General features: G+C 37.7%; 2 protein-coding genes and 1 long non-coding RNA gene across 4 annotated transcripts; 2 read left to right on the plus strand and 1 right to left on the minus strand.

The window, feature by feature from the left end:
• The first annotated feature begins 1,427 nt into the window (after nt 1-1,427).
• Nucleotides 1,428-5,666, plus strand: LOC146643275 (CD209 antigen-like protein C). Of its 2 annotated transcripts, none has more exons than XM_085396197.1 (7): nt 1,428-1,488; nt 1,612-1,692; nt 4,320-4,433; nt 4,670-4,756; nt 4,995-5,146; nt 5,254-5,378; nt 5,462-5,666. In XM_085396197.1, the coding sequence occupies exons 1-7, from the start codon at nt 1,428-1,430 to the stop codon at nt 5,664-5,666; spliced, it is 825 nt and encodes a 274-aa protein (XP_085252323.1). The 2 variants fall into 2 exon arrangements, with proteins under 2 accessions (XP_085252323.1, XP_085252324.1); XM_085396198.1 differs by having other exon boundaries at nt 4,670-4,735; nt 5,001-5,146.
• Nucleotides 5,667-6,853: 1,187 nt separating this feature from the next.
• On the minus strand, nt 6,854-12,473 carry LOC146643276 (uncharacterized). Its single transcript, XM_085395981.1, has 2 exons — nt 12,259-12,473; nt 6,854-7,482 (listed from the first exon to the last, which is right to left on the minus strand). The coding sequence occupies exon 2, from the start codon at nt 7,466-7,468 to the stop codon at nt 7,079-7,081; it is 390 nt and encodes a 129-aa protein (XP_085252107.1). The 5' UTR covers nt 7,469-7,482; nt 12,259-12,473; the 3' UTR covers nt 6,854-7,078.
• LOC146643277 (uncharacterized) lies at nt 10,181-12,235 on the plus strand. Its single transcript, XR_014909273.1, has 3 exons — nt 10,181-10,291; nt 10,703-10,795; nt 10,903-12,235. It is a non-coding gene; the product is annotated as an uncharacterized LOC146643277 (long non-coding RNA).
• Nucleotides 12,474-13,259: the final 786 nt, after the last annotated feature.

The raw sequence follows: 13,259 nt of genomic DNA on the forward strand, positions 1-13,259 counted from the left end.
ATTCATTGAGTTTCATCATGTTACTTTTGCATGTTCTGGCACATATTGTTATGACATGGCTTGATTAAAGTACACAATAGGCTTACATCTGGGCAGCACAGAACAGTGTGTCTACAACTGGTCCGTGGCTGCACACAACTTACACATGGCCCACATACCGCAAAGAATGACGGCCCTTTGGTGGCCAAGATTAGGTTTGCCAGAGGTAGTCCACACATGGGCCAACACAGAACCACCAGTGTGTCTGCAAGTGGCCTTGTGCTGGCCCATGTGTGGGGTCACATCTGGCAAACCAGATCTGGGCCACCAAAGGGCTGTCATTCTTTGCGGTATGTGGGCCTTGTGTAAGCACATTGTGTGGGCCAGATCTAGGCCATACCAATTTTGCTAAGTGGGAAGTGTTGGGCTAACTACCCCAAATGTATAGATCATATGTAACCCTTTTCTTCTCTTTCTGTTTATATGTATGAAGAAAAAACTCTTAATAAAAATACATTGTTTAAAGAAATATCTCACTATGGCTCTAAATACTACAAAAACTTTCTGCTGGTTGTCAAATGATTTATAAAAAGTTAATGTTTACAGGACTACAGTTCTTACAATGGAGAGACAGTTTTAACATGGCGTCACGAACGGTCCACAGATCTGCATTTTAGGTTATTCTATTACTCTAAACTGCCTGCATTCTTATTTGTAGTGTAAGTAGACTGAGTGGTTTGTAAGATTAGAAAAGCTCTGTGTACATGCCAGTGTTGTAACTTAAAATAACGTAAAACTAAAACCAATGATATCATTTGACTATAGAAAAAAAGAGAGAACTCAATTAGCCTTGAAAGTTTCAAGCATTTAAGGCAAAGGTCAACAGCAGAACAAACTGAGGAACTGTCGCTAACTATGTGTGTGTGTGTGTGTGTGTGTGTGTTGTTTTTTTTTTTAATTTGTTATCTGATGCAACAAGTCTTGTGCTTCCTGTCTGGTTGGTTTTAATTTCTGTGTCTGGCAGCTTCATGTTGTAGAGTTATTTATGTTGTTGTGTCCACTTTCTGCACTTGAATATGCTGGATTTTTGTGGCTGAATGGATCAGTGGGAGATTGTGTCAAGATACCAGTGTGTGTCAGACCATTTTGTTAGTAGTGAAAGCTGAGCCCAAGATCAAGGTGGTGGACAGGACTCTTTCTGTTTCCATTAGACAGAGTCAGCCTGAAATGTCTGTGACACGAGACCAAGACTGGACAATGTGAAAATGTCTTGTCATAGGAATTCATTTTGGATTATGTCTGTTTGTGAATTTAAGAGACCGGGAAATCATTTTGTGGCAGGAGGTTTTTAAAGCCCTCCTCTTCTTTCTGTTTGACAGGAAATGCTTTCTATTTTGAATCTTGTCAAAAGTTTCTTTCAGACTCACTGAAAGTCACACAACAGTAAAATGTCTGAAGCTGGAGTACTATACTCTGATGTGAAGTTTACAAGAGAGAAGAAAGCTAATGGTGAGTTTATCTCATCATTGGAGAAAATCTCCTAAAAATTGTTATTTTTCTTTTTTTTGCCTGCATTTAATTACCAGGCTTCATCACTTTGAGCAGAAATCTGGTTTCATATTTTTGTTACAGTTGTCATTTCCTCGTTGCCTGACACCACTTACTCTGAAGTAACAATCTCAAAGACTCAGCGGTCCACAACAGAGTCACTTGGTAAGTATGGAGCAGTAATGATAGATTTTCTTGATTGCATAGTTATATCTTGTGTTATATAATACGCATATGCAGATTGCAGACTGTGTGTGTGTGTGTGTGTGTGTGTGTGTTTTTGCAGTATTGCACAGCAAATCCAGCATGTCCAAATTAACACTGTCGGATTTGATTTCAACACTATTAAAGTGTCTATATGGGTCCACACCAGAGAGTGTTAATTTAACTCTTTTTGGAGAGTTGGTACCTTAACTCTGATTTAGTGTTAAACACCAAATCTGTCTGGAGTTGATAATTTAACACTTGGTGTTAAGAGTTTATATATTAACTCTCAAAGAGTATTTTAGTTTAACTACGTAAGAGTTATCTTCTAATTAATTCTAAAAAGCGGGAATTTTACTGTTCTGAACTTCTAGAAATTTCTTTTGGAAATAAACATTTACTAAAAAGACGCAATGTTTTTTGAAAAACATTTATTCTGAACTGTGCACCACAATTTCAAAACATTTTCTGAAAGATGTAACAGTATACATGTTCTCACTTTCATTAGAATTGTGTTTATCAAAAGGTCTGACATAGGTGAGCTGGTAAATGCAAATAACAGCATTCTCATCACTTATTTCTTCAATACAATATGCTTGTCCTTCATTCATCCCTTTGTGAAACTTCAACGTACTTCTGCTGTCCCCCATATTCCATCTTCACAAGCATATCCTGTGCGGAGATTGAATAAAAATTAGTTGACACTAATTAATGGCACAAATAATCCAGTAATCAATTGCAGCACAGTAAAAAAAAGAAAAAGAAAAAGGAATCCTCTTTGAGCCATTACTTGTGTAAAGTATTTTCCCAAAAGACAAAGACACAGGCAACAGTTAATACTGAACTAAATGTAAAACCTCAACCTTTTTAATTTTTACCTAAACCGTGTGCACAAAACTCTGGAGGGATCTATGCTAACGTAGAATCCAGTCAGGACGTCTGCTACTGCTGTTTGCTAGTTTGTTTGTTTTTTTTTTATGGGCGATCGTTTTCAGGCTTCAAGTAGCACCATTATACCAACATTTCACATTCTACACATTGTTTTAGGTGTATTTGACCAAAAGTTTGACTGAAAATTCACATGCAAGCTTTTTTCAAGGCTGTGGTATTTGCCTGCAAACAATACCTTTCAGCTAGCTAAAACAGAATATTATGCTATCACCGAGCAACATGGCTAATGCCTTTCACACAGCTTTGTCTCAACTCCAAAGAGCCACAGAAGTAAAAGGTAATAGAAATAATTGAAACAATCTTTGAAAAAATGACTTACCAAGCATGGCAAACAACTCAAATATGTAGAGCAAAATGTTCTGAAACGGCTTCACTTCAGCTTCGATTGGAGCCTATGGTGCTGTGGGCGGAGTCTGTGAATTTACTCTGTTGGTGTCATAGCCCCTGTAGGAGTTCAGAGTTAAGAGGTCAAGAGTTACCGTAATGTTTCCATTGTAACACCTCCAGATTTGACAGAGAAACACTCATTTTTAACACTCGATTTTAACTACTATCATTTTACACCTCAGAGTTACATTAAAAGAATGTGACTCTACTTAGAGTAAAATTAACTCTACTTTTGCAAGAAGACTATTAACACCAAAACATTTAACAATTTTGAATTTGCTGTGTGCTTTCAATCAGAGTTAATTAATAGAGTGAAGTAGTGTGACTTTACCGAAAAAAGAAACCCAGTCAAAATGTTTTTCACCTGTCAAAATACAATATCTCAGAAAAATATTGGTCAATCACTCTTTGAAAAATAAATAAAAATCTTTTTCACCACTAACACTAAGACATCAAATTCTTTCTACTTTCATCAAAACCTTGAGGACGGACTGTGTTCAGACACAATCATGAAATGTGGCTCTAAATAAATAAATAACTAGAACTGAAATTAAGAAAAGTAAAATGTGAGATATGATAAATGGTGATAAATGTTAAACTACATGCATCAGACAACTGAACAAAGATAATGCAGTACAGTAAAGTCATACAACATATGTAGTGGTGAATTTCTATTCATATAGTTCATACTTGTTTCTAATTAGCAAGTGTGAAAGAGAAGTCGACATTTAAAAAAAGAAAAGAAGAGGAAATTGCTCTGAGGAGTGAGATCTCGCTTAGCATGTGGGTGGGTGTCTCTGTGTGCCCATGTCTGCAATTTATTTTGCATTTTAAAAAATGTTGATCATATCTGCTTCACACTTGCTTATATTTTTTTTACTGAACCTAGAGACTTTCTTTAATAATCAGATTTCACAGTTTAATCTATTTTGCACTGACATTTGAACAAGGCTGTAAACATGGGGAATGGCTTTCTTTTGAAACAAGCCTCAAACAGTCATTTGAGGAACATTTTTGCTGTTCACTAATGTGTCAGCGGGTGACTTCTTGTTAAAGTGCCAAACCACTGTGGTCACTGTTCTTTTTCTCCTTATAGTAGCTGATGTTTACTTATAATTTTTCAAACATGTTGAAAGGTCATCGTTGTCTTAAATCAGTATGATTATTTTATATGTGTGGTTTGTATAAACTATACATTTATTAACTTTTTCCACATCTCTATAACATTTCTTTCTCTGCTAACTTTTCAGAGGGGTACCAACAAGATGTGTTGAGCAAAAGGTCAAAGGTCACCACAGAGAGATTGGCCTTGCTGGTTGTCAGTGGTCTACTGGCTGCTGCCGTCATTGGTCTTGTTGTTACTGGTGAGTGGATGCGATGCTAGTTCTTCTTACTAGTAAATACACATGGTGTATAATTTATAACTAGCCTTTATAATGTGGGTTTTTTTTCCAACTTTTCTTTTTACTTTTTAAGAGCTGTTTTTGTAAAATTGTGAACATTTTGAAAGAATTCAAAAAGAGAATCTGTCTTATTTAAGTAAAACAAAAACAAAAACAAAAATGACACAGAATAATTTGTATTTTTCTTTTTTAATCAGTGTTTGACAACATAAGATTGAAGCAAATGTTCAAAAAACAAGATGATCTCCAAAACAGAAATGAAAGTGGAAACACAAATGTCTCAGGTAAACGTATGTGAATGTTCTCAGTGATCTAGGCCATTGTAGTTGAAGGAGCTTGGATGTAAGCATTAGAGACTCCAACGTTGCAACGCTGGATTAAACTTTTGGACTGCTGATTGACTCGCCCTCTATAGTGTACACATTGTTTAAAAAGGTTGGCCTCCTGCTGCCTCCAAATCACACAAACATGAACAGTGATTTCATCCACCTGACTTAAGTCGTTGCTGTAATCTCTTCAAAGATCAAGCATGTTATAAATGTGAAGAAGGCTGGGAGCAACATGGAGGAAAGTGCTATTACTTCTCCATCAGTCAATCATCCTGGAACAAGAGCAGAGATGAGTGTAGAGCTAAAAGAGGAGACCTGGTTAAGATAGACAGCAGGGAGGAGCAGGTATGAAACACTTTTCACGTTCTCAAATGTTTTAGCACATCTTTATATTTCACCTTCTCATCACAGAAATTATAACAAGGTAATTTTAATCTTCTTTTACTGATCAGACTTTCCTGAACAGAAGACTGAGAGATGTAATGACTGAAGCTGAGGACAAGTTCTGGATCGGACTGACAGACTCAGCAGTAGAGGGCAGATGGTTGTGGGTGGATGGGTCACAACTAAATCAAAGGTTTGATTGTTGTGAAAATATATTTGTTAATTTCCTGTATTAAACTTTCACTGAACCAGTTCTGTCTGTTCTTCATATCTTAGTTTGACGTTTTGGAGGATGAAGGAGCCAGACAATTGGAACGGGACACATGGAGAACATCCTGATGGAGAGGACTGTGTGAGGATGGGAGAAAAAAGTGAAGCTGGTAGTCTGGAGTGGTGGTTTGATGCATTTTGCTCAAAGCCTCACAGAAGTATTTGTAAGAAAGCAGGAGTAAGGGGAAAGTTTAAAAAGGTATGTGACTGAAATTCAGTTCAGTCTAATAAACACCAGAGTGGAATGATGCGGTTTATTTTTAAGTTGTCTCACAAACAGAATAAAATCAACATATTAAAATAAAATTTGAGTAATATTTTGCATCTGATATTTTTCCTTTTTTAATTGTTTAATATATACAAGAAATGTGGGAGCACCTGCACAACTTGAAGGAATTATAACATCCCAAAACTTTTTTGATACCCCTGAAATATATATGTTATAAGGAAATATATTTGTTGCAAGGAAATAATATTTAGATATTAACTATATACGTATTTTTATTTTGTTACTTTCTTTCTTGGAGTCCATTTTACAGTTAATCTATAGTAAGGGCTATAATTTTGGACAACTACACTGTTTTTCTGTTTGTTTGTTTGTTTTTTGCCTCCATACACCGCCACAATGAACTATTAAGATGTGAGCAAAGAAAAAGTCAAAAATCATAAATCCAAGTAGCGGGTCTACAATGTGATTATTTTCCTGGTAATTGTTGTGGAAAATTTAACAATAACCTGCAACACATCCAGTGAGCTTGATTTGAAGTGAGCTTAATAAACACATTGCAATGTGTTTATTAAACCACACCAGGACCATCTCTGAATTGTGGCCACCGCCCTTACATCTTATATACGCAGACACAGACACTCTTAAACAAAGAACATTCCACAGCAGATCAACTATTAGCAGATCCTTAACTGTTCAGTCTAAGAAAAGCTCCGACCAACCATCACCTCATCTGCAACAGGATGTCCAGAGCCCTGAGTCTGATGTGGAGGTGCAATAAAACTTGAGCCCCACTTACGATCACATTCCACATGCATACAAACTGGTGACAGGAGTGCTCTTACTATACTAAAGTGATATGGTTGAAATATGTGATTAATACATGAGAAAAGAAATCTGCCACGACATTACTTTCTTGGTTGCCAGAACTGAATCTTCAGATGATTTCTTCTGCACATTGAAAAAACCAGAGGAAGAAATAAACTGAATATTCCTATGCACCCGTCTCTCCTCCTCTCTGGACATCCAATAACCATTGCTGACCTGATGTCCAGCCACATCTTATCATACCTCACTTTTTCTCATCAAAACTGTGTTTGTCAGCCACTGTATACTCAATGTAATTTCTCTTATTAAGTCACACATTTGCTTAGTCATGCTCTTTTGTTGCAAGAAACTTTATTTCAATTGGTGAAACAGGCAGCAAGTACTGAAGTCTAGTAGAAAGAGTTTACAGACTTTAAGACGTTTGATTTTTTGGTTAATGTGAGCATGATCAAAACCCTGAAAATGGATTTCAGCTCTACTATAACAGTCTACATTGTTAAGCTGTGGTAAATGAAGGCTGCCTATGGACATCAGATGTCATACAAATCTCTGCATGCCTACTGATTGTTTTAACCAAGAGTATAAGTGTAATGGAGAGTCCCGCCTTTGGTCAGGAAGCAGTCATGCTGATAGGTTCCCACCTTGAGCTGCCTTTGGCAGACTCCCAGCTGATCATCAAAGAGCAAGTCCAAGTCATAAACCTCGAGAGTCAGCGTGTCATTTTCCTCAGCATAGAAGTAGGAGAATTCCTCATTCCACCAGGGGTTCGGGTCATTGTAGCGAACAGATGTTTTACCCAGAGAAGTAGAACCACAGGACACCGTGACATAGGCATCTGTGGTTAATAGGATAACGGTGGGAAGATTGCTGGCTCGCAGATCATACACCTTGAGTTGGGCTTCGACCATGATTGAACTGCACATGAGCAGCAAAAGGACGAGGGGCACACTAGAGTCCATGGCTTTGCTGGAGGCTGTGGAGAAGGAAAAGTAGATTTACATTTTAGCCAGGATACCTGGATCGACACAGTCAGCCTTGTGAGGATCTATTTTATATTGGATGGAACACATTTATGCAATCCTCAGCATTGTCTACATATCCTCTGTGGATATTGCAGTGAACGGTGTTCCTGAGTCTGTACAGATTTTTTCACTACACAACTTAAATTGCTAAGCTCATCTGCTTAGCAATTTAATTAAAAACTTTTAAATACATTATTTTTTCATAGTATAATCTTCACGTGCTTTATCCGAAGCACACTTTCTGTGTACTCACTACCTAATTTATAGCCAAAGTATTCACTCACTGTGTTTAGCTTAGCTTGTAGCCGACTCGTTAACACCATGGCTACTTCACCTGTCCCTCCTGCACATTGTGTCAGATGTTTAGTTACTCCTCAACCTCCTTTAACAGTAATGATACTTGTAACAAATGTAGCATATTTGCAGCTCTGGAGGCCAGGATTACTGAATTGGAGACTCGGCTTCGCACCCTTCATTCACCCGTAGCTAGCCAGGCCCCTGTAGCTGGTGCAGCCGAAGATAGCATAGGCCCCGCTAGCTGTTCCCCGGCAGACCTCAAGCAGCTGGGGAAAGAGGGTGGCTGGGTGACGGTGAGGAGGAAGCATAGTCTTAAACAGAAGCCCCAGGTACACCACCAACTTGTTCATGTGTCTAACTGTTTTTCCCCACTCGGCGACAGACCCGCCGGGGGTCAAACTCTGGTAATTGGGGATTCTGTTCTCAGACATGTGAAGCTAGAGACACTGGCAACCATAGTCAATTGTCTTCCAGGGGCCAGAGCAGGCGACATTGAAGGAAATGTAAAACTGCTGGCTAAGGGTAAACGTAAATTCGGTAAAATCATAATTCACGTCGGCAGTAATGACACCCGGTTACGCCAATCGGAGGTCACTAAAATCAATATTGAATCGGTGTGCAACTTTGCTAAAACAATGTCGGACTCTGTAGTTTTCTCTGGTCCCCTCCCCAATCAGACCAGGAGTGACATGTTTAGCCGCATGTTCTCCTTAAATTGCTGGCTGTCTGAGTGGTGTCCCAGAAACGATGTGGGCTTCATAGATAATTGGCAAACCTTCTAGAGGAAACCTGGTCTTGTTAGGAGAGACGACATCCATCCCACTTTGGATGGAGCAGCTCTCATTTCTAGAAATATGGACAAATTTATTAAACCCCCCAAAATATGACTATCCAGAGTTGGGACCAGGAAGCAGAGTTGCAGTCTTACACGCCTCTCTGCAGCTTCTCTCCTCCTGCTACCCCCCCAAAAACCCATCTCCATAGAGACTGTGTCAGCTCCCAAACAGACAGAAAACAAACTAAAAACCAGCAACAAACAACTTAAACATAAACAATTACAAAGAAAGAACAATAAAGTATCCACATCTGAACCAAAGAGTAAAACAGTGAAATGTGGATTATTAAATATTAGGTCTCTCTCCTCCAAGTCTCTGTTAGTACATGACTTAATAATTGATCAACAAATCGGTTTACTCTGCCTTACAGAAACCTGGTTGCAGCAGGATGATTATGTTAGTTTAAATGAATCAACACCCCCGAGTCATTCTAACTACCAGAAATCTCAAAGCACAGGCCGAGGGGGCGGTGTGGCAGCAGTTTTTCACACCAGCCTATTAATTAACGAAAGACCAAGACAGGCTTTTAATTCATTTGAAAGCCTGATGCTTAACCTTGTCCACCCCAGCTGTAAAACTCATTGTCAAAATTGACTGAATTTTCCATGTGCATATGTGTAACATGTCATCGGCTTTGCGTGCTATATGGAAAAAACAACAACAACAGTATTGGACAAAGTATTCCAGGACAAAAGCTGGAATACTTTGTGCATCTACATGTCATCATTGTTAGTGCCAAAAAGTTCACAGTATCATTTGCTGAGCCCTCAGGTTTCAAGGAAATGTGTGTGAAAAGATTAGTCTGCTAACAGCTGGTGTTGTTTGGACGGTGTTTCTGTTCACCTTGGTGTTATCACATGCTTTATTAATGGGGTCTTTTCCATAAATGTGACCAACACTGATGACAAGCATCTCTATGCTCTAAAACAAACAAACAAACAAACAAAAAACAGTTAACCAGTTCAGGGTTGCAAGGGTCTCAAACATAATATTTTCTATTAGAATGCTGAGTTTAAAAAGAACAAGGCAGCAGATTATCTTTTATATTTTCCTCAAATTAATGTGGTAACAAAATGAACTCAGGCATATGAAATAGTACAAATGAAAAGAGTTGATTCACCACACAATGTGATCAGATTATTATTAAAACACAGGAAGTGTGAGCAAAATTATGGGAAACAAATTTAAAGGTTTAAATAGATCTAGATGATAAATTGAAGACAAAAAGATCTTCATTTTATAATATTCTACTATCATTACAATTTAATAAAATTAAAAAACATTTTTCAAAGCGACATTTTTTGTTGTCTTCACATTATAAAACATCTAGCTTAGGCAACAACAGTAACAGCATGATCTTTTTTTTCTTTTTTATTCTCTTTTATCTTTTCTTTTAAAAGAGAGCTGTTTAAAGGTTTAAAGTTTTTCTCCTAAATAGAAATCATTACAGAACGCCTAGTCCTACTTAAAATCCCATTCATTTTTCTTTTCTTTTATCATCTACTCGAACTAAGGAAAACGTTTGACTAACTCAAAGACAATTTCCACGCCTCCCCTGCCTGTCTGCAGAGGCAGTTTTGAATTTAGGAGCGGCAAGATGGCAGCGGCAAACCCTGGCGATTCTCCGGTAAGTATATTGTTTTTTTTATCTTCAAGTTTGTCTTTTGAAACGTTAATTTTATTTAAATCCGTTGCTCACGTATAAAGTACACAGACGGGGTCTTTGCTCAACTCGTCTGAGGCGTGTCTCACTAAGCGCTACATGCTAGCATCTCGCTAACCGAGCTACCCTTTACATGCTGTGCTTTAGAAAATAGCATACTCGGTACAAAACCATACTCCGCAGATATTGATAGACGAACACTGCAAATATAATGTTGGAAACGAGAACGGCCAGACCATCTTGATTGAATGTAACTTCGCTCCACACAAGTTTTGTGGTGGACATATTCATATTGGTATCTAATAAATGATTAATTCTTAGATTTTATCAAACGTTAATTTATAAATTGTTTCTGTCTTTATGTGTTTGTTTCAGATTATGCAAGATGAAATTATTCAGTCAGCAAGACACTTGCTGCAGTTGCTGACATTCCAACCGAACTGCTGCTGTGATGAATCAGAATACAAGGTACTTTAGCAAGACTTATGAGTTAATGCTACATTTAACTAAAATGCTATATTTTTTGTGTCCAATATTGTCTCCATATGATTTTGTTTTTTTGCAACATCTTGCAGAGAACAGAGTCAAGGTGGCCAGGGTACCAGCTTGGTCAACCCTGAAAGACCATCCGTTCATCAAGAAATGACCAGGTGAAAAAGTCATAAACTAAACGCATGAGCATGGAATTCAGGATGCAACTTTATATCTTACCTGCTCTACACTCAGGGCTTGAATTACAACAACAGTCAATCACATTAAAAAAAAAATATATACTTTTGGTAGTTCTGTGTCTCTGTCTCTCTCCTCCAAACCCAGATGGCTGCTGGTACTGAACCGGGTTCTGGTTCTGCTGGAGGTTTCTTCTTGTTAAAGGGGAGTTTTTCCTCTGCGCTGTCACTTCATGCTGCTCAGTGTGAGGGATTGTTGAGGTTGAGTCCATATGTCCTGGGAACAACTGCTGGGCAATGACACCATGCAATCTTCTGGGATTCCTTAGATACAAAACCTGTGAACTGCACTTGTCCTTGGTCTCCACAGCTCACCTTTATACAGTTTTTTGTTTTTTTTTTGCAGAGGGAAGAAATTTTCCTTCTTGACTGAAGTGTGTGGCTTGTGTATTGTGTTTTTGTGACGTTAAAGACTTGTTGCTGTCTACAACATAGAAAGTGGAGTTACAATCTCACCAGCGATTAGAGCATTGTCTGTATGAGATGGTTGTGTGCTAAAATCGTAGTAGATCATCAGTGTGTGAAATAGTTATTCCCCGTTCTGGTGCTCAGTGTCAACGTCAGCGGGTTGTTTTGAGTTGCTGCTGTGTGACTGGCTAATTAGATTTTTGCTTTAACATACAGCTATACCTAATAAAGTGGCTACTAAGTCAATCAGTCAATGGCCACAAAGTCATCAGATCTGACAGATGTGTAGTAGAAAAACAAGCAGCTGACATTTTAGAAGAATAAATACATTTACATATTACAGAAGTATAAAAAAAAGAAAACTATTAATGCTCCCGAACCTTGTCAGTAAATGCAACATTTGTTTTAAACATTACTGCACTGTAAGTGTGTCCTATGGCACGTGTGTACTCATGTACTTACGTCCTTGTAGCCGTCTGCAGATGGACCTTTGTTGTACACGATTTTTCTTATTAATTTTTTCTATTTTTAGTTTTCTAATATATAATATCTCAATTTCACATTTGTGCTGCTGTAATAAGTGAATTTCCCCAATGTGGGATTAAATAAAGTCCATGTCTATGTAACAGTATGATCTAACTCATCTGATTATTATTAGTTTGGATCCATCTTATCTTTGATGCACAAATTTCTTTTACAGCGCAGGCTACTCTGATTGGATTAGAACAATGAAAACCTTGTAATGTACACTTTTAATTTGAGGAAAAAAGCAATAAGGCAGTTCTAAACTCTTACCTGTAGCTCGATCTTGTCTCTCACCACATTACCTGCTGTTAGGGACGTTTTAGAGGCTGACTTATCAGCTTTATGTCAACAATACAATGGCCACACAACCTGCTCCACTCTCACCATTATATAATATGAATCTAACAGGAATAAAAAAAATTATATTCTCATATTTTTGAGCACTTCTTTGTATTTTTTTCCAGTACAGAAGTGTCATAATTCTGCTTCCTTTTGACCCAGCATTTTGAGTTTCTTATATCCTAGTGATGTTTTGGTTTATGTTCACGTTTATTTATAGTCTTATTCTATTTTTGCATTTCTTTTAGTCCCTGTTCAGTTCTTGGATTATTAGGTTTTATTATTATCATGTTCTCCTGTTTCCATGTTCGGTGTGTCTAGTTGTGTTTCCCCTGTGGCGTCATGATAATTTGCTTCAGCTGTGTTCTTATAATTTCCCAGTCTAGTTTTGATATTCCTGGAGAGAAGACTAAGAGACATAATATATTGTGTGGAAGTGTAGAAGCAACACACATCCATCCAAGGTACAGTCTGAAAAAAAGAGCAATGAGGATTATGAATAAAACCACTTCAAGAGAACCATCAAATCCGCTTTTTTAGTAAAATTAATATTTTCAAATTTAAGGATTTGGTCAACCTCAAAACTGCACAATGTACAAAACAGCAAACATCTTTTCACTAAATGACACTTCCATTTTTTTGTTGTTGCTCCCTCTCATACATACGAGGGGCAGTTGAAGATATGAACATTGATGTGGTGGTAATTCAACTGCAAGGTGAAGAGAAGAGAGCTTTAAATAGATCTGAGTGATCATTATCAAACAATAACAAGACTGCAAAATGAACCTGCATGCGTTTTTACACACACACACACACACACACAGTGTGGAGGAGGTTTAGTCACTTTGTGGTTTCAGCGGAAGTTGTGACGAAGGAAACCACAGATAGAAAAAAAAAAATGACAACAGCTCTCTAAGGTTGAAGTGTGGCAA

This window comes from Rhamphochromis longiceps, linkage group LG22 (assembly GCF_057381845.1).
Source record: "Rhamphochromis longiceps isolate RC_006_pf linkage group LG22, R_longiceps_female_GT1.1, whole genome shotgun sequence".
Lineage (NCBI taxonomy): Eukaryota > Metazoa > Chordata > Actinopteri > Cichliformes > Cichlidae > Rhamphochromis > Rhamphochromis longiceps.

What these genes read in the sequence shown, in the direction of transcription:
- LOC146643275 (XM_085396197.1), top strand. Translation starts at nt 1,428, where the DNA reads ATGTCTGAAGCTGGAGTACTATACTCTGATGTGAAGTTTACAAGAGAG. An exon ending in GTCCACAACAGAGTCACTTG is followed by an intron (nt 1,693 to 4,319) that starts GTAAGTATGGAG and finishes CTAACTTTTCAG; the next exon opens with AGGGGTACCAACAAGATGTG. An exon ending in GGGTCACAACTAAATCAAAG is followed by an intron (nt 5,379 to 5,461) that starts GTTTGATTGTTG and finishes TTCATATCTTAG; the next exon opens with TTTGACGTTTTGGAGGATGA.
- LOC146643276 (XM_085395981.1), bottom strand. Translation starts at nt 7,468, where the DNA reads ATGGACTCTAGTGTGCCCCTCGTCCTTTTGCTGCTCATGTGCAGTTCA.